This window comes from Porites lutea, chromosome 2 (assembly GCF_958299795.1).
Source record: "Porites lutea chromosome 2, jaPorLute2.1, whole genome shotgun sequence".
In the NCBI taxonomy this organism is placed as follows: Eukaryota; Metazoa; Cnidaria; class Anthozoa; order Scleractinia; family Poritidae; genus Porites; species Porites lutea.
In genome coordinates, this window is record NC_133202.1 from 21157402 (window position 1) to 21176641 (window position 19240).

The following is a 19240-nucleotide window of genomic DNA, read 5'->3' on the forward strand; positions in this document are numbered from 1 at the left end:
ACGCTGTAGTTGGCGTAAAATGGTCTTATCGCCAAATGATGAAGAAGTAGCTAATTCTTCTAAAAAACATGCCCAATTCAAGACTGGAAGGCACAAACCATACCCTGTTTCAGACCAAAATGGTAGAAATTTATTCCCCATTTCAAACCAAAACGGCTAGAAAAAAAAGAAAACCTTCTGGCGCGGCACATACCTATGCAGCCTATATAAGGGACTACCGCCGGGGCGAAAAACGCTTTGCAGATTATGAGTCTCCCTGCTTACGCAAGCGAGACTAATAAGGGAGCGCTTCCAGAAGCCTATTATACGATTACATTGAAAGTCACACAACATATAAACACTTGAGTAGCCACTGTTTACGTAGGAGACCTTTTTTGCATGTGCTATTGAACCGTACTTTGCACCAGCGGCTCCAATGATGGCTACTACGTTTTTGGAACGTTCATCAAGTTTTACATTTATCTGCCGTACAGTCGCTTGGTTGTTCTTGCTTTTATCTCACTGTGATGCCCGCTATCCAAGTGCTGTTCATCAAAGCTTAGATCGGAATGATACGATTCCAAATTCCACGTTTTCTTTGGAATGCCTTGAAGCATGGAAGACTGCGATGGCTAATCAATCATTTGCATGTAAGTTACCTTAAAATTTTATTTATATAGATGTTTCTTTCATTTCATAGTCAGAAATTACCGCAGAAATTACTAATTGCAGACGCTATTTCTAACGCTGAATCGTGCTGAAACTTAATTATATGGTTAGCTGGTGCGTTGGTTAGCGTGACTTATAAAAATTTATTGTATAGTCAGTAAATAAGTCGCGGCACCTCGATTTGTAGACCTGTTTTCGGCAAAGTTTGGAGTAGTCGATTCTGTTGCCTATTCTAGGGAGAGGTAGTTTCCTTGAGTGTTCTTGACAATGAATTATCATCAGTGCTGGTCATGCAGCTACAATACAAGTGAAGAAACTATTTTGATGGGTCTGTTAAAGCCGAGAATCTGACGAAGAAGAAAGAAAAAACGACAGAAATAATAATACAAAAAAAAAAAACAGCAACAACAGCCGATACCAAAACGCTGAACTGGCTGATCGATATCTAAATGGCTGCCTAGCTTAGGAGAATTAGATGTGCAAGCTTATGATGATGATGCATATTTTGCTCTTACCAACATAATATCCTGTCTATAAATAATTTTTTGTACGCTGTGGCAAATTAGAACCCGGCACTGAACTGTTGCGCAAATGGCCCCATCTCACTTTTACCATCAAAGTCAAACTGAAGAACTCAATACAAAAACCATCCTCTACTAAAAGGAAATAAGTTTTTGCACGGAGCTCTTCATGTTATTTCTTTACAAATAATACCGATAACTGTAATGGCGTAGTTAGCCAAGAGTAACGCAGTCAACACACCATTGTCGCAGTCTCTTTTGTGAGTCTCGATAAAGAAAAAAAAAACACTGGGATGGAGAAAATTCGTTTATTTTAAATTGGAAAGTGGAAAAATTCATTTGGCAAAACGTGTTGGAGCGTAATGGGTTTATATATGTTGTGGTTCAATTTTGCCCTTGGTTTAATTTTTATTTTTCTTTGTTTTAAACGGATTATCATACATTACCATACCCAAAAACAAAGGAAAATAAAAATTAAACCAAGGATAAAATTGAACCACAACATATACACGTAATGCGCCGGTACATTCGAAACTTCAATACGCCCCTAGGTCGGCAATCGCCCGGGCGTTTGATCCTTTTTAGACACGCATTTTGGTCAAACACATTTTATAGGCCAATTATAGCGGTCAAACACCCTACCATAGTGCCGGATTGGACTGTCAACGCTCCTCTCATAGAATGTTTTGCAAATTGTGGATAGCTGACTGCAAAAGCTATAAGTTCTCACTTTACATTTTATCTTTATTCTTTCTCTGTACGATGAAGGCATCTACTTTAAAACGTGGTATTTTACAAATCAGTGTAATTTTATTCGTTTAGACATTGACGGAATGGGTAAACCTCAAAGTGGATTTCGGCTTGGTAATTTCGCATGGTTAGGATCATACAGTGAATGTATGAATTTAACTGAAGCTCAGTACTGTTTAGCGGGCGTCAAGATCACAATTCCCCCAGGGAATCAGGTTAGTGTTTTATGGCTATTCTCGATGCTAATTACGTATCGATCCGCATTTGACCTGTTTAACCCTCTCTGGTGTTGGTACTTTGTGACAAATCTGCACCTGCTGGTAGCGCAAAACACTGATTTAGAGAACTGAGGTGAGCGGCATAGCCTTGAAGCCGCAAGATTTTCTCCAGTTTCACGTGAAGCCCAAATGCGGCTCAAATCCAGTCCATCACGAGAACCTACTTGCTCTCCGCAGATTGGATGGTATACTTAGAAATATCTCGCTACCACGTGCATGCACTGGTTCTCTTGTTCTCGTTGTCACTGCTGGCCCTTTTCTAGACCTGAATCTCTTCTATATTCAGCTGTTGCCTTCCAGATTATATTAAATTTCTCAGGCGGTCCACAATGTGCGTTGTTCTGCTCGGGTCTGGTCGAATTAGGTTATGTTTATAACTAAATACATCCTCTTTAAGAAGGTTTTCAAGCAAGAGAAGTAACCATTTCAGTCATCAGTAAGGTGTCTCCTTTCAATAAACAAAAATGTAGCTAAACTCGCTGACATACTGTTTACTTTTTTAGAGCATTCCCATCCAGTGGGGATTCTGTGCCCCTCAAAGCTGCAGTGAAGATGATATAACTAATAGGCTGGCGATGATTTTTAGTAAGTGACGGCTATGATTATTTTTTTATTATTTTGACTACTTTGGAATCACGTGAAACTGATTAGGATGAGGGGAACGTATAAGGCTCAGTAAATCCCTATATCCGCTCTAGTTTTAGGGAAAAATCATTTGATTCAGTAATCCGTTTACATTTTTGTCAAAATCATAAATGGCAAGGCGTCTATTGTGTTCAGACAATGACTCTTAGCTCTGTACTGTCGTATAAATTATTTTACATACTCAGGAGGGTGGCAAAGGGTATTTCCGTGACTTGTGATCGCCCCTTTTTTTTCCCGTGAAATGTGAAATGGCTAATTTTTTCCTCGTGAATCGTGATTTCCATAGTAGGTCGTGAAGCGTGATTTTGCAAAATTATTTTCCGTGAAACGAGAAATAAATGTTTAATTCGCCGTGAACCGTGATTTTCATTATGTCTTTGTGATTTTCGACAACCGTTATTATGTAATAAATGATATTGCGTGACCGTGACAGGACGGTTGATCCCTGTTGCGACAACGTAGTTGGTCTGGTTTTCAGTGACCTTTGGTCAGCCATCATTTTTATCCTCTGTTTCGTCTATTTCGACCATAATGGCGGAAGCGCATCAACGCGATGTCCGAGATTTTTTTTTTGCATCGCGCAGAACGCGAAGTGGACGGATAGTGAAAACAACAAACAAGTCTTTGCTTTGGACGTAATTTTTCCAAAATGAAACGGCATTTAACTTTTGTTTAAACAAAAACGTTCTCCTTTTTTTCCGTGAAGCGTGAAATGCCTATTTTATTTTTCGTGAGTTGTGAAAGGACCGTTTTTTTCCGTGAAACGTGATCTAGACCCCCCCTTTACCTCCCTCACTCAGGGGCGGATCCAGGATTAGGAGGGGGTGCATTCGTCTCTTGCTCTACTTCAACACCAATAAACCACAAAGTTTTTTTTTTTTGCAGAATACCAGTTGTATTAGAAAACCGCAGTTCATCTCGGGGGGGGGGGGGGGGGGGCGCCCCCTGCACCCTCCCCCTAGATCCGCCCCTGATACTATCACTTTTCCTTGCAAATAGTAAACCATTTTCACTGTTAGAACAACCATTTACTGCCTTCGTGAAAATAAGTTATGGGAAGCAAGATTATGCTACCGTCATCATCTCAAACTGAGAAAGGAGCAATGACAAATGAAACCGGCACTTTTAAAAATTATACTCTTTGCAAACCTCTGAAAAGAAAGGAATCCATTCCTCTTTAAACATTAGGACAACAAACTAAAAGGTAAGAACGAAAGAGGTCCGGTCCAGCTAGGGAGATTACCCTCACAAACACACCAACAACTTCTCAACTTGAGCCTTTTCAATTTGCTAACAAAGGAACTGACGGTAGGCAACTTCTCGTATTTCGAGCAACTTTTTTTCGTTTCAAGCGAGCAACTTTTTGCATTCTGAGCAATTTCTCTACTTATCTTCTTATTCTGAGATATCGAGCAGCTTTTAGTGCTTAATTATAAAATGGCCTTTCTTCTATATTTCGCAATGTTTTTGTAGACAATTTATGAATTTCCTGTAAAAAAAAGAGCCAAATCCTCCCCCTGGGGCAGATCATGGGCGCAAGGTAAAAGTAGCTGAGCTGCTAGGTCAGCGGTTTTTAGAGGAATTTCAAAATGGTGGACAAAGATTCACACTCATCCGACTTGAGTGTGTCGGGTAAAGAAGGCCATTCAACAATTTTATTGGCTCATTACATTTTTTGGTTTTAATTGAGGATAAAGTTGTTTTGCAACGCTGGTTACGCGGCAGAAATGCACAAAAATGCTTAGAAATCTTACTTTTGTTGTACAATTTGCATATTTTAGCTTCAGACCAAGAGCCATCATAGGACCTATCATGGCTCTTGCTTCAGACCCAAAAAATGTTTTTGTTTTTTCGAGCAACTTTTCAGCAACGGTCGTTACAAAAAGCAACTTTTGATTGCTTTTTGAGCAACTTTTTGAGAAATCACAGGACTCTCGAGCAACTTGTGGAAAGCCTTAACTGACGGTGTGCCCTTGTAGAGGAAAAGGAAAAAAAGGGAAAATAACTAACCTGATAAGAGTAGGTCCACCGTACATACGTAAAAAAAACAACAACAAAACACAACACCGAAAAAGGAAATGTATTAGAAAAGGGAGGGTAACACTCCAGTGCCGGATCCAGACCTTGAGATAAGGGTGGGAGGTCGGTCATCCAGACCCCTAGATAAGGGAGGGGGGAGGCGGTCTCCAAAAAAAAATTTTTCGGCCCTTCGGGCCTCAGTTTGGTCTAAAACTAAGGGGTTGGGGGGATCCGCTACTGCACCCGTTAGCCCGACAGGACCAGGAACCCATCAGGTTATAGGAAGTAAATTAGATTACCCTTCTGGTCACGACAGGGGCGGGAAGGGAAAGGGTCCAACAAAAAATATAGCAACAAAAGGTGACATACAACTAGGTAGACCGTACGGGCAATATCTTTCTTAGGTCAAACACACGACCAAAAATCTTCATCAGGTCGAACACACGACCAATATCTTTCTCAGGGCGAACACACGACCAAAATCTTTCTCAGATCGAACACATTACCAACATTATTTTCAGGTCGCACACACGACCAAAAACATTCCTAGGTCCAACACACGACCAAAACGTTTCTCAGGTCAAACACATCCGAGCATTTTCTCGGGTCGAACACACGGCCAGAATCTTTCTCAGGTCGACACATGACCAAACTCACTCAAAAATTACAACCTGGCTGAGGGCCCGTTTACATGGAGGTGGGCGACCCCAGATAGGTGATGTAACATGTGGCGGGTAAGCCCACCTATCATGTAAGCGTGATCAAATTAAATCGAGAGATTATATGGACAGGCGGGTTACCCCACCTACCTGGGGTCCCCCACCTCTGTGTAAAAAGGCCCTAAGAACGGCGTTACTTGGCACAAGACACTGAAATCACGGGATCGATGGCTTAAATAGGCAAAAGGACTCCCCCGAGACTCCACACGATTGTCTGCAATGCCCTAGGGGACTACTAATACCAGCTCCACAGTGCACTTGACAACTGAAATAATTACTTTCTTTTCGATGTTTTAAAAAAAATCAGATGCTATGATATCAAACGTTTGCTCAACGGCGATTGTCATTTCTCTTAGCAAATGCCCTGACATTGTACGTGGTTTAAATTACTGACGTTAACGTATGAACCTTGAATATTATTAGAATGACCTCTTTTCCATTTATAGATTGGACGCTAAATATTTTACAGCTGAACAATAAGCCACTATTTCCTGGGTTTGATAGTGCCGACAAGAAATACGTTCACTGTGCTAAGCCCTCTACATACAGTGGTGGAGTTATTGCTACAATGTAAGTCATGTTTTAATCGCTGATTTATTTCACTGCATTGTTGGTTTTAGAAATAGCTTTGAAGAAGAAGTTCGAAAAATTAACCTTTCTCCGAAATAATTGGAAATAGCCGCTTTTAATGATTTTTTGACACCGTAATTTTTCCAAATTAGGTCAGTTGTCAAACGATGTTCACATATTTTTACAGGTAACTCTCTTTTAACGGATACCTCTATAAAACGGCCACTGCCACGTCTTCCCTTAATAAAGCAGACTTTCCTTTCTTCATCTATCTCAAGTCTTTGACTTTCTTCTGCTGAGCCAGATATTTTTCTGTGCTGAACTTAAAGCGCTGGTTCCAGCAGGGACAGGTAATTACCGTGTGGCGCGAAATTTTTGCGCGAGTTTATTTTTGCGGATTGGCGATTTTTTGTGCTTTGCGGGAACTAATTTTTTGCGATCAGGACAGATTGGTTTTTCTTGCTGGGAATTAATTTTTGCGATTTTCAGATAGTACGAGCAATAGATAATACATATTTTCAAGCAATAAACCAGTATTTCGTTGTTTCTGAATGAAAGAGACAAGTTGTAATTGAACAGACTCGATTTCTTAGCACTGTATTTTTGTGTAGCGAATTTAAGTTAGAGAATATTTACTGTGGAGTAAGTTTTCGGGGGAAAAATGTTTGCGGTAATTTTTATTTGCGGGAACTTATTTTTGCGGATCGCTGGAAAAACCGCAAAAATTGCAAAAATTAGAACCCGCAAAAATTTCGTGCCACACGGTATTATAGCCAAGTCACACTTACAGCAAAAGGAGCTGAAAAGTATGACCTTCTTTAATTAACTGACATTTTTTCATGCAGACATTAACCAATCAGAGGTCGAGGACAGTCGAAGTCCAGCTGGCTTCTGATTGGATTAAATCTGTACGAAAGAATGTGAATAAATAAAAAGTGGTCACGCTTTTGGGCTTCTTGCTGTATTAACTTTAAATTAAAATTTGTGTTTGGAACGAAATGTGTTAGTCAGCTGAACGAGAAAGTGAAATTACTTTCTTGATTTCAGAAATGTGTCTACAATAGTTTTAAAATCTTCATAATAATTGTTTTTAAATCTCACAGAACTCTATGTGGGGTAATCCTCTCTCTGTGTGCTATTGGAACTTTTTGGGACATTTTAACTGACTGTATGAAGCCACATCTGGAATCAGCTGTTAACAAGAATGAAGGTTTTATGCCAGTTGAACAAGATAGTGTGGCTCGGATTGGTGACAGTAGCTCAATTCCTATCCTGGTTAACACCGAAAAATCAGGCAGGTTAAATCAATAAATTAAAGTCAGAAAAAAGATATAATGTAATTGAAAACAATGATCATTCATAATAAACAATTACTTGCACTAGGGGCAAAAATATAAAGATGAACTTGTACGTACAAATGCTGGTCAACACGGAGTGTGAGACACATCCATTCATACCAAACCTACAAGGATTTTTTGGGTTTGTATTGTTGCTGGCTTTCTCGCGGAAGTGACAAAGCCATATTTAGTGATTCAGGTGTATTGAGTGCGTAGCTCACACCATCATCATCATCATCATCATCATCATCATCATCATCATCATCATCATCATTATCATCATTATCATCATCATCATCATCATCACACTATTCAGGTACAGAACAAAATGAGATAACACAGGAAACTATAGAAAACAAAAAGGCACAGATATTTAACTTAAAGGTACAATTTTTAAATACAGATGCCCAATTATTTTTCCCGGGTAAGCCTCTACTTTAGCTGGAGTCCACTTAGTGTAATTTACAAGGAGTGTGTCCAATCCATGCCACCTTTATGCCATTGTGAGGATATGGTCTATATTTGGCTTAGTATTGCCGACTGTCTTTCAGTGTTTACTGTTATGAACAAAATATATCGTTAAGTGTCAGAACATAACTCTTACTCAACGAAAACGTCCTTGAAAAGGAAAACTAGACTTATTTGTTTTAAGGGTGTACACAAACAGAACTAGTTTGAAATCAAGAGCATTCGTGGAACTTGACAGTATGCGTGCTTTCTACTCATACCCACCAATTTTGTGGTGAGCGATTTTCCAGCAGACGGCACTGCATAAAAAACAAGGCCTTTGCGGTATTATTAAAGGCCTAAGTTAGCTTTCACAGAAATGAAGAAAAAAGTAGCTTGAAGGGCCCCGACGTAGAGAAACATTTTTACAAAGCATAAGACAACACTGTCCAGTAGTAAATAGGTGGAATATTGTCTGCGTGGATACCCTGCATATCAATTACAGTGAGAGACCTTTCGACAACTTGAGAGTCAAAGTGAGATGCACCTCGTCAGTTAATGATATTTTAGTTTGGATATTAAACTAATGGGAAGTGAAGTGATGTTGTTGGTTGCCTGCCAGTTAAATCACGGTGTTATTGGTTAAAACTTTAAATTTAAGTGTTGCATTTTGACCCGTCTTTTTTCGTAGTAATAACGATCGTTTTTTGTTCGTCAAACTGTCCGTGTTGTCTAGTCACTTTTGATATTGTTGTCAGTTTTATCACAGTTGGTCAAGGACTAAGACGCTTGTAATTTGCCGGTGACTGTTGACATCGATTCAGTCTTCAGGCTATTATTGGTGTGTGTAAAGACGCTGATTAATTGCAATTATTGTTTAGGTTGGGGAAGAAAACTAATTAAGTTCATCCAATGCTTTTCACTGATTAAGAACACGAGCCTCATTATGGACACGACAATCAAACCAGGCGCCATTACCTCCATCAATGGCGTAAGAGTCCTCAGCATGTGGTGGGTCATACTTGGACATGTGTTTATCTGGCAGTTGATTGGGGGAAATGTCAGTAAGTTCTGGCAGTATGGCTTGTACTATATATATAAAATCATGTTTCCAATACTTTGTAATCGTAATTGGTTTCATACGTTTTTCAATGCAAGTTAGACATCTTACTTCTTCATTGCTGGTTTTCACATGGCTTCATCAGAATTCAGCACTAAAGAATTATCGACCTTCCAAAGTTTTTACTCTGATGAAGAAGGAGGGCAGCTTAAAAATAATATTCATGTAAATGTCACTTCAAAAGGGCTCTTCGTTTTTGTGATGCAGTATGTAAGCTTTTGTGTGTGACGCGGCATTTTCATGCAGGCGAAGGGAGCTGTCATGTAGGTTAAGCTGACCCATTTTGGTGGATTTTGCTTTCTGAACAGTCATTGTATTAGAAAAAGTATTCCTTGAATGTTTATGAGTTCCTTATTTGAGTGATTAATTCACGCTTTCGTTGCAAAACTGACGAATATGCTTGTACCTTGCAAAACTCAGTGACAGCGGTTCGCTTTTTAAGTTTTTTTTTGTGAAAATTGGACTTATAACCTTCTTCACTTTAAGTCATAACTTAATCTGAATTTCATAAGTTCAGAAATGCCTGCATCTTGTGGAGGATATCCACAACTCTTTGAAATTATTGAAACTCAAATAATTTTGATGTACCTTGTTTTATTCCAGGCAATCTGGCTGTGGCCATCCCAAACCTTCTGACTCGTTTCAGTTTCCAAGCTATTGCCAACGCTTTTTTCTCGGTTGACAGCTTTTTCTTTTTAAGGTGAGTGAAAAGTATTTATAATCGTAACGATTTGAACGTTATTCCATATTTCACAAGTTTTTTGTGTTGACGTCGGAATAGGATCATCGTTTTGTTTTGAACTGTGAACCTTAAATGCATATTTTCACTGTTTTGTTAGCTCCATGAGTTTATTTTGCTTCTTTTTATTCCAGTGGTCTTCTTGTGTCTTACCTTTCCTTTCGACAAATGGATCGTGCTAAAGGACGTTTACCGCTTTTTAAGTTTTACTTCCATCGCTTCTGGAGGCGAGTGTTTACTTTGTTTTTATATCCGTTGTGGTATGACGTAACGTATATAGGGCGGTCCAAGTAATGTTGTACTCAGTGTCTCTATTTCTCGCATTCCCTGAAGCGATTTTAAGCGAGAGGGTTATTCCAGAGCTCTTGACAAGAGATCTGGGTCAAAGATAAGCGAGAGCAGGGGGCGTAGCCAGCCGATTTCTTGGCATCGTAGATCTCACGCCAAAACTTTCACACGTATTTTCATCCTTCTCATAGTGTACAATCATTTATGACTGAGTCTCAGTGGACACTGACATGGCGAGGGGAAAAATGAGCACAGTGGCTAATTTCTCGGTTGTTTCGCTCAGTGTATTTCTAACTTGTCAAAGAAGAAGAAGGCGGGGCAGCCTTTTTAGTATAAATTGACCGGCAAGTACTTTAAGGGGGCTAAGTAGAATTGAAATGGGGGCTAGTCAGATCAATTCTCACGTAAAATTAAGCAAAGTAAAGAAAAGAACCATTCAGATAGATTGGTTTGTTCGAAGTTGCTGCGTCGATCAATGTAGAATAGTCATAGGGCAAGAAAATAAACTTGCCTTGTTAATTCAAAGTAGCGATCAATTCCATTATATCAAGTTAATCCCCAGCATTAAAAAAACCAAAACCAAAACCGAAAACACAAAATTAAACAAAAACAAGCAAGAAGAAAAAACGGTGAACGAGATGTTATTTAAGAGCTGAGACCCTCCATCCAAAATAACTTGTTTCTATGATTCTAGCAGGTGATCAAAGTAAACAAAGGGGAACCCTTTACAACGTATCGACTTGAAAAGTCATGATAGTGTTCAGCGACAGATTTTCCGTGTAAATTATGTGCCAATTTTGCATGCGTATCACCGTGATAGACATTAATGCCTGTGTGGAATTTCGCGCTCAGTGTTCATTTCAAACCAAATTTTCGTTAAGCCTGGGCTTAATGGCTTAAAGGTTTCTATGCCCCTGGAGAGGAAAAGGGAAGTAGATTGGTCGATTTACGTTAAATCTTAAACAAAGTAAGAAGCTGTTGTAAAATACGGTTACATTTTTTCCCAAGCCCTTATTGACTTCCTAAGATGGACAGGAACATAACTCGTTTTGGGCGTGGCTCCAATTCATTTTCACATTTGAACGAGTATCTACTTCTTCGTGTCTTTTTTGGGTTAAAAGCTCTTAGAATACTGCAGCAGATCTAAGTAAGGGCAATTATTATAGATTTAACCACCCTAAAGCTGTACCAATCCACTCAAAGCTACGACGAGCATCCCCGTTATTTTTAGTATGAAATCCCCCCGAATCCTTTTGCTTAACATGTCATGTTAGTTCGTATGAGGCTTTACTTTAAGTTCTCAACTACTACAATTTGGGGTAACCAGGAATTTTCTCCAATCGATTGTAAAATAAAAAATCGCGTTCCATCGATTTCTCAGGCACCGTTTTACGGCTTTGCTGTGACCTATTCTCATTTTGTTACAGGTTGACTCCCACTTACATGTTCGTGTTGTTGTTCTATGCAAAAATGACTGGTTTCTTGGGGGAAGGCCCTTTGTGGTATCAAGAGCAGAGAAACCCAGCTTGTGATAAATACTGGTGGACTAATCTTCTCTATATCAACAATTTCTGGCCGAAGGGATTACAGAGTGAGGTATGTGTGTGAGTGTGACCCCGTTTTGCGCGGTCGACACCTAATTTTTTGATGGTAAAACCTGTGATCCTCGGATTACATATAATTATATATGTTAGGGGATGTATAGCTCGCTCGGCCATTAAACGAGTAAGGTACCAAGACTCTGTTCTTCCACTTCTGACTTTTTATTCTCTTGCGGCGTTCTACAGCTAAGACAACTCTTCTTCTACTAGCAATCCATCACCGACGAATTAAATAAACAAATTGTAGACGTGTTTGGGTTAGCTGACCGTGAGAACTTTCCATCGCTCATCCTGTCGCTTAACTTGAGGAGAATAGAATAGTCTACATTGTCGTAATTGACTAGTACCAAAGAGCCAATTGAATTCTAGCGGTAAAACTGCTCGCTAGAACCAAGCATATTAAACAGGAACTTCAGTGTAGGTAAAACTCAAGGTCAGCTTTTATCCCCGAACATGCTTAGTTCAAAGATCTACAACAAAGTTTAATAAATATAAGTTGAATTTCCTTGGACTATAAACTTTTTATTAAGAAACTAGCACGTACTACAAAATAATCACTCGAATAAACATAAGGAAAACCTTAATAATACCAAAACTCAAAAACAAAACTAAGGGCAACTAAGGGCAACTACTTTGTATATATATATATATATATATATATATATATATATATACACCCGTTTTCAAAAAGGTTTTCATATAGAGAGATATATAGATAGATATATACTTTGTTTTCTTGCACGTGCGCCCGTGTGCATTTACACTTGTCATTGTCCAACTTGCGAAAAAACTTGGTTAAACGATTTTTTTTCTTTTCGTCAGGTTTTTTGTTCCAATTTGTCAGTTAAAAAAATAATGCACGAGCACTGTCTGCAATTTTCTTGATTTGGATTCTCTTGAAAATTATAGAATGAGGAATTCGGTCACTTGTAGATCATATAATTGTTGTCGTTACAGGATAAGGGGAAAAACATCAAAGATTTTCATTTTTAAAACAACGCAGATGAAATGAAAAAAATATGTTTTCGACACCGCTGAGAAGGAAGTTGTGACCGTGGATGTCCATATTGGATATGTGGGAAGGAGCAACAATATTATAGCAGTTGATTAAAACAGACTAAGACGATGACGAGGTTCATAGAAGCAGACTTTATCATAACCATGATGAGCTGGTCATGTATCTTAATGTCTCACCTTTTTTCGTGTAAAATCACGGCCTGTAAGGCAGCGTGTCATTGAAGACAGAATAAACTCTCGGCCACAAATGCTTTCAAGTTAGTCTACAGTTTCTCTTAAGCACGCCCCTGGACAGCGCATTTTTTAATACACTCTATCAATAAAAATGCTTCGTCACTTGCTACAGATGCCATGGCATTTGGGCTACCAATTCGCTGACGCCGTATAACTCGCGGATCGGCTGCTTAGCGGGATGTTTTCCTCATTCCCAAAATCAGCCATATAATTCGCCATTGCAAATTTGTATCGCTTTGGGCGCATGTATTTTTCTGAAAAAAAAAAAAAAACTCAAAACGTCATGTCAAATTGGAACAAAAAACCCGACGACGAAAAAATTTATCGTTGAACCGAGTTTTCCACAAGTTGGACAATAACAAGTGAAAAATACACACGGGCGCACGTGCAAGAGAACAAAAGTATGCATCTATCTATATATCTCTCTGTATGAAAACCTTTTTGAAAACGGGTGTATATATATATATATATATATATATATATATATATATATAATGTATTTGCGTTAAAGGCCTGGTGTGTGGAAGGCGAGATTAGAGAGAGTTCAGAAGTGAGACAACAGGGTAGGTAGCAACAGAAGTGAGAAGTGTAGAAGAAATCGTGAAAGCTGAAAAGAGAGTGCAGCATTGGTTTGTGAAGACTTTGCACAAGATCAGTATTTTCAGTGCATCGCACTTTAGTTAATTCCTTCGTCCTTTATTCTTACAGTCTTCAAAGCATGAGCGAACCGTCATAAGCAAACTGCACGTATTTGTATATTTATTCAGTTAATATTTCACATATATTTTAACTGCTTCTCTGTATCTTTCAATTAAACTAAGTATTCCTTGCTACCATAAGGACTGATGATGTAATTTATTGTAAATTGATAGTGCATGAACTGGAGTTGGTACTTGGCAAATGACATGCAGTTTTACATCATAAGCCCAATCATTCTTTTAGCAGCTGAACGGTAAGTACAAACGTAAAGAAAGTGTCACTTCAGAGTAGTGCTTCTAATAGGGGTTAAAAGGGGAACTGTAGTTTTTTCTAAACTTTTTATTTGTTGGTATTGTTGCTGTTTTTGTTAACAACCGCTTATATTCACGTTAATGAACGGGACTGTTTAGAAAGAACAAAAAACGCCTGAATTTTGCGCTTGCATTAAGTAACTCGTTATTCTTTGTAACCATTGCCCGCCTCGTCTAGTTCTCACTAACTGCTGGTAGAGCACTTTTTTGTAAAACATTTGAAACGAGTTGCTGAATAAACTGAAACTGAAGGTCGAGCATTGTTGGAGTATATATGTTGTGGACTCGCATCCTCATAGAAACATTCGTCTTCTTTTTAAGTTTTTTTTTTCCTTGTTTCCAGATTTGGAAAGCGTGGTTTCCTCATAACATTTGCAGCTCTTCTTCTTGGCCACTTCATCACTACCGCTGTAATTTTAGGTCACTACAATCTTGATCCTCTTTTGATGGGTGGAGGTGAAAACCCGTAAGTAAAAATGCAACACGGCAGTCGAAATACATCAAACACACGATAGAGTGTTTGTTACATATCCAACACAGAGGAAAAAAAAAGTTTAAATACCATTGTAGCATGGGGCGACCAGTAGCCCGTATTTAGGGACCCAAGGGAACGAAATTACGACGGCCACGACAACTTAAACAGGAACGTAAAAAAAGGTAACGGGTTTATGAGAAAAACAACAGCTCTGCCAGAGTGCATCAACCTTTTTGTCAATTTCTTCTCTGTCCCTTCACAAGTACAACGTGAAATGACCAAATTTTAAGATAACCCGAGAACGGGAACGGCAAGGCGATAACTTTTTACTGTCTGTTTGTGAACTCGGACGCGGTGGCATCAACCAACGAGGAAATTGTCATCAGTTGTCGCAAGACCACGTTTTTTGTCATTTGTTTGTCTTAAAAGGGTAAAAACACACGGTCCATAAAAGGGAAAGATATCATTCTTGATACTTAGTAGTCGCCATTCCATATGAAGTATTTTGTTACTCTCTCATGCATGTTTTCAATTACAGTAATAAATGATTCTGTTAATGGTGCTGTTTCATTTGTAGCAATGTTAATCAAGGCGATATAAACTTCTCCGACCTGGTTTATATCAAGCCTTACTGTAGGATAGGTCCATACCTTGTTGGTATGGGGCTTGGTTATTTGCTGCATCTACAAAAAGGCTCCACTAGGAAGCCACACTGGGTAAGGAGAGTTAATGTACATATATACTCTACAGTGGTTGATACCGACCTTCACATAAGAGGGGGGGGGGGGGGGGGGGGCTCGGTCATCCAGACCCTGAGATAAAAAGAGCGGGAGCCAGTCTCACAAAAACATTTTTTCTGCCCTTTAGGCCTCAGTTTGGTCGAAAAATAATGAGGAGGGGGTGGGGGCGTTCCCCTTCCCTAGATTCGCCAGTGCCCTATACTGTACAGAATGCATATCGCCTTTCGTTACGACTAAACATCAACAGTGTAGGTTAGTCTGGGTTAGCGTATTTGAATGTCTTTTTGAAATGCTTGAAAATTTTCATTAAGTTTACAAAGAAACAAATATTGCCTTTCCCAAAACGTAGAACCCATAAAACACCCTGTCTGTGGATTATGGGCCGTTTAATTATCGTCGTTTAAAATGTCCGTATTTATAGTGGTGGTCACACAGGTAACCCAGGCTCTGTGATAGTACCACAGTACGATCCGCTCTTCGAGTTTCACAAAGTCTGATAGATTCTGTTGGCTAGCTGAAGAAGCTTCATTGGTTTCCTCATTCCACATTTTGGTCAGTCCTATCTCTACAAGCGTAGTGTGTTTATTTACCGTTAGAGTTCGAATTTCTTGGAAAAAGTGTCAAAAGTGATGTGAATGGCGGCTGCCATTTCATCTCCAGCCGCCTATCTTGTCTATATGGGATAACATGAGCATATTATCACGAAACTTCGTTGAGAATTTAGGAAAACAATAACTTACTGCCGATCAGTACGTTTCATTGAGTTTTACTTAGTATTTCCTACAAATTTTAGGATCGTAACTTTACCCCATATAAACACGGTAATTTTACAGGAATCGAACTATGGTACTCACAGAGCCTGGGTTATCTGTGGTGGACATGCTAGAAGTCTGTGATGTTTGAGACGTGTCACAAATGTAATACGGATTTTTTCGTTAAAATGGAGTAAAGCATACTAATGAGTATTCTCTCTTGTTCCCGCGGTGTAGTCAGTTAACATTTTATTGAGCTAAATTGTTACTCTATGTTGTTTTACTGATGTAACCTTTTCTTTGTTGTTTAGATTGTGATGCTTGTGGGTTGGTGTGTGGCCATCTTTTTCGCTTTATCTGTTGTGTACGGACCTTACAGAGCTTTCAAAAAGAACCCAGTACCGTTTACAAAATTTGAAAATGTCTTATACGGGACATTCAGTCGTTTTGCCTGGGGACTGGCTCTAGCCTGGGTTACTTATGCCTGCCATCTTGGGTTTGGAGGTATGTTTCATGATTTGAACTGGCATAGTAAACTTTCCCTCTCTATCTTACGAAATACTTGTAAGTTTGTTATTATGATGATGAGAAAAGGTTTCAAAATACAAAAGCAAGTAAATATAATGATACGGACAAAATCGATCATCGTGACGCCATTTTCAAGTTCAAAAAGTGTATGGTTGTTTAATTGTTAGAAATAATTTCCTGTTTATCATTTCTGACAATTTATCGACCAGACACTTTTCGAACTTGAAAACTGAGCCACGATAACACCGAAACGTCGTCCGATTTTATCCGCCTTATTTTGCACTTGTTTTTTCGCATTATGTTATTGAATTATACTTTAAAACTGTAATATCTTTTAAACTGAAATGTGAATATCCTTGCATAAGATGGCAAATAAATGCCTTCTCGCCTAATAAGAAAAGCTCATATTTTTGTTCTGAGCCTATAGGTTGCCAAGTCAGAAAGTAAGTTTTAATATAGCTCTTTCGTTTTACCTCCCAAGGCTTGGTTGACAAGATTTTGTCTGCCTCATTCTGGATACCTCTCAGCCGTCTTACATACACAGCCTACCTTGTACATCCTATTGTACTTTTTGTATTCTTTGGATCATTTGAGACTGTCCTGGCCTATTCAGATATACACCTGGTAAGAATAAGGCATTAAGTAATTGAACTTACCTAACCTTAGTCTTGAGGTTGGGCAACACCATGGGTAGTGGTGTAGGGATATGTGCAGTGCTACTTTGACATAGCAAGCGGTCGCCGGGAAATACTCTTCCCCCCCCCCGCAACCTCACCCTCCAATTTTCGAATCTTGTCACCGCACAAAAGCTGAGAACTAATACACTTTTAACAATGTATGGATATAACGTCGACAAAACAACCAATGAAATTAGCTTATACCGCAACTTTTCTCGCTTTTCCTCTCAATAGAAAACTACCAAATCGCCTTCACAAACTTAAGTTTCAAAAATTTTCAAAACCTTCCGACCGATTTGGAGTAAACCAGGAGTGTTTCTCCAAAATTTCATTTGTAAAAGTATGGTGAAGTCTCAAGGCATTTCATCAAAGGTAAATAAGAATAACGTGTGGTTGCCGAGCCGAAGACTTTTACCCCAAAATGGCACATTATAATTGAAATGTCCATATATAGTCGTTTCCACAGTGGAAACTATGTGGGACGTTTACGTAAAGCTAAAATGACTAGGTTTTCCTTTGCAAATCATGACAATTGGGCGGGCATGTTGAGAAGATTTATTGATAAATACTCTATAGATGTACTTAACTCTCAATGTATTCATGCAATAGTGTTCACTATATGTGTAGAAGCAATATATATAGACCTTCCTTCTTTATTTCTATGGGTCAGCTGTGGTCCCCGTACCCGACTTTGCATAATGTGGTATTTTATTACACGGAAGAATGGTGAAATGATTGAAGTCCGTAAGTTTTCTTTACTTTTAATCATAGGGATTTTACTTCGCTGGTGGCGTCACGATCAGTTATGCTGTGGCGTTTATCGTGTCTGTCTGCGTTGAAGTACCCACACTCCAACTGGAAAAGCTAATATTCAACAGGGATCGCTGATCAGAAACTGTTACACTGACGAGATATATAGTTTCGTAGACTGGAAGATGTCATGACTGTGTCAAACACGTCCACTTTTACAACCACATACCATTTTTTGTTTTTAAAAATGCTGATTTGTTAAAAATAATAATTCGCGTAGCAGTAAAAGAAAAATAAAATATTTACGGATTTATCAAGACACGTGAAAAAATTATTTTTCCGCAGTCAAGAAGCACTGACAAGATAAGCCTTCCTGAAAGGGGGCGTTGTTGTGTTGTTGTTTGGAGGGGGGGGGGAGGGACTAAAAACAGGAAATACAGTACACGTGAATTTGAAAAGATTTGTAAATAGTCTCGTACGTATGTTTTATCACGGCAGAGTACATCGGATGATGTTACGAATACATTCTTTGTGATCCTTATGTCTGCCTGGATTACATGGTTATGAAAAACCACAGGAGCTCTCTTTAAAGGTGATGTTCATGAGACAGACCCCCATATTTGCAACCAACCCTTACCTCTCCAGCGGTAAGGGGGGACCCTTGACGCATGGTGGGAACCACAGGAACAATGTACGTTAAATCTCGCGATTACGCGTACCGGATATCTTTGCGTGCCGACAGGACAAAATTGTTGGTACGGTATGAACGACAACGGCACATCGCACATAGCCGAGAGGGTTTGGTGACTAAATCACCCCTGTACTCACTTCTGAATTAGGAATATTTACTTCCGTCTCAGTGAGTTCCACTGCTCGCTCCTGCTCATTTACTTCCGCTACGACCTGAATACCACTTGTTCACACCACGAAGAGTGGCAGGCGGCAGCTGCCTTTAAGCTTGACCTTACAGAATGGGCTACTACTTTGAAATATCAGGTCGGTTTCTAAATATTTTTACCCTCGACAACTCGAACTCCCGATAACTCGAAATTTTTCTATGTCCCTTGAAGGTTCGAATTATCGGCAGACGACTGTACTTGAAGAACCAAGATGGATTGTTGCAACAAGGTTTTTTTTAGTGCATGAATTATGTGCCAATTTTACATGCTCATTACCGTGACAGAAATTGATGCCTGTATTAGGTGCAATTTCACGCCCTGTTTAAAACATACGATTACATAAGCTCAATTTTAAGCCACATTTTTGTCCAGCGCTGGCTTAATGGCTTAAAGTCAGCTACGCCCCGAACAGTAAAGGGAAAGCGCATCTAGGGGGAATGCAGACTCGTAAACACATAAATAGCGACTCGGTACGA

General features: G+C 39.2%; 1 protein-coding gene across 4 annotated transcripts; it reads left to right on the forward strand.

Moving 5' to 3' along the window:
* Window positions 1-354: 354 nt before the first annotated feature.
* On the forward strand, window positions 355-18182 carry LOC140928002 (nose resistant to fluoxetine protein 6-like). 4 transcript variants are annotated; one of them, XM_073377715.1, is made up of 15 exons: window positions 356-629; window positions 1992-2134; window positions 2701-2782; window positions 6027-6150; window positions 7254-7444; window positions 8816-8998; window positions 9658-9754; window positions 9928-10020; window positions 11509-11677; window positions 13806-13885; window positions 14287-14409; window positions 14996-15134; window positions 16222-16414; window positions 16920-17062; window positions 17887-18182. In XM_073377715.1, exons 1-15 carry the CDS (start codon window positions 416-418, stop codon window positions 18001-18003), a joined length of 2091 nt encoding a protein of 696 aa, XP_073233816.1. In that variant the 5' UTR covers window positions 356-415; the 3' UTR covers window positions 18004-18182. The 4 variants fall into 4 exon arrangements, with proteins under 4 accessions (XP_073233818.1, XP_073233819.1, XP_073233816.1 ...); XM_073377717.1 differs by lacking the exon at window positions 16222-16414 and having other exon boundaries at window positions 355-629; XM_073377716.1 differs by lacking the exon at window positions 9928-10020.
* The last annotated feature ends 1058 nt before the right edge of the window (window positions 18183-19240 follow it).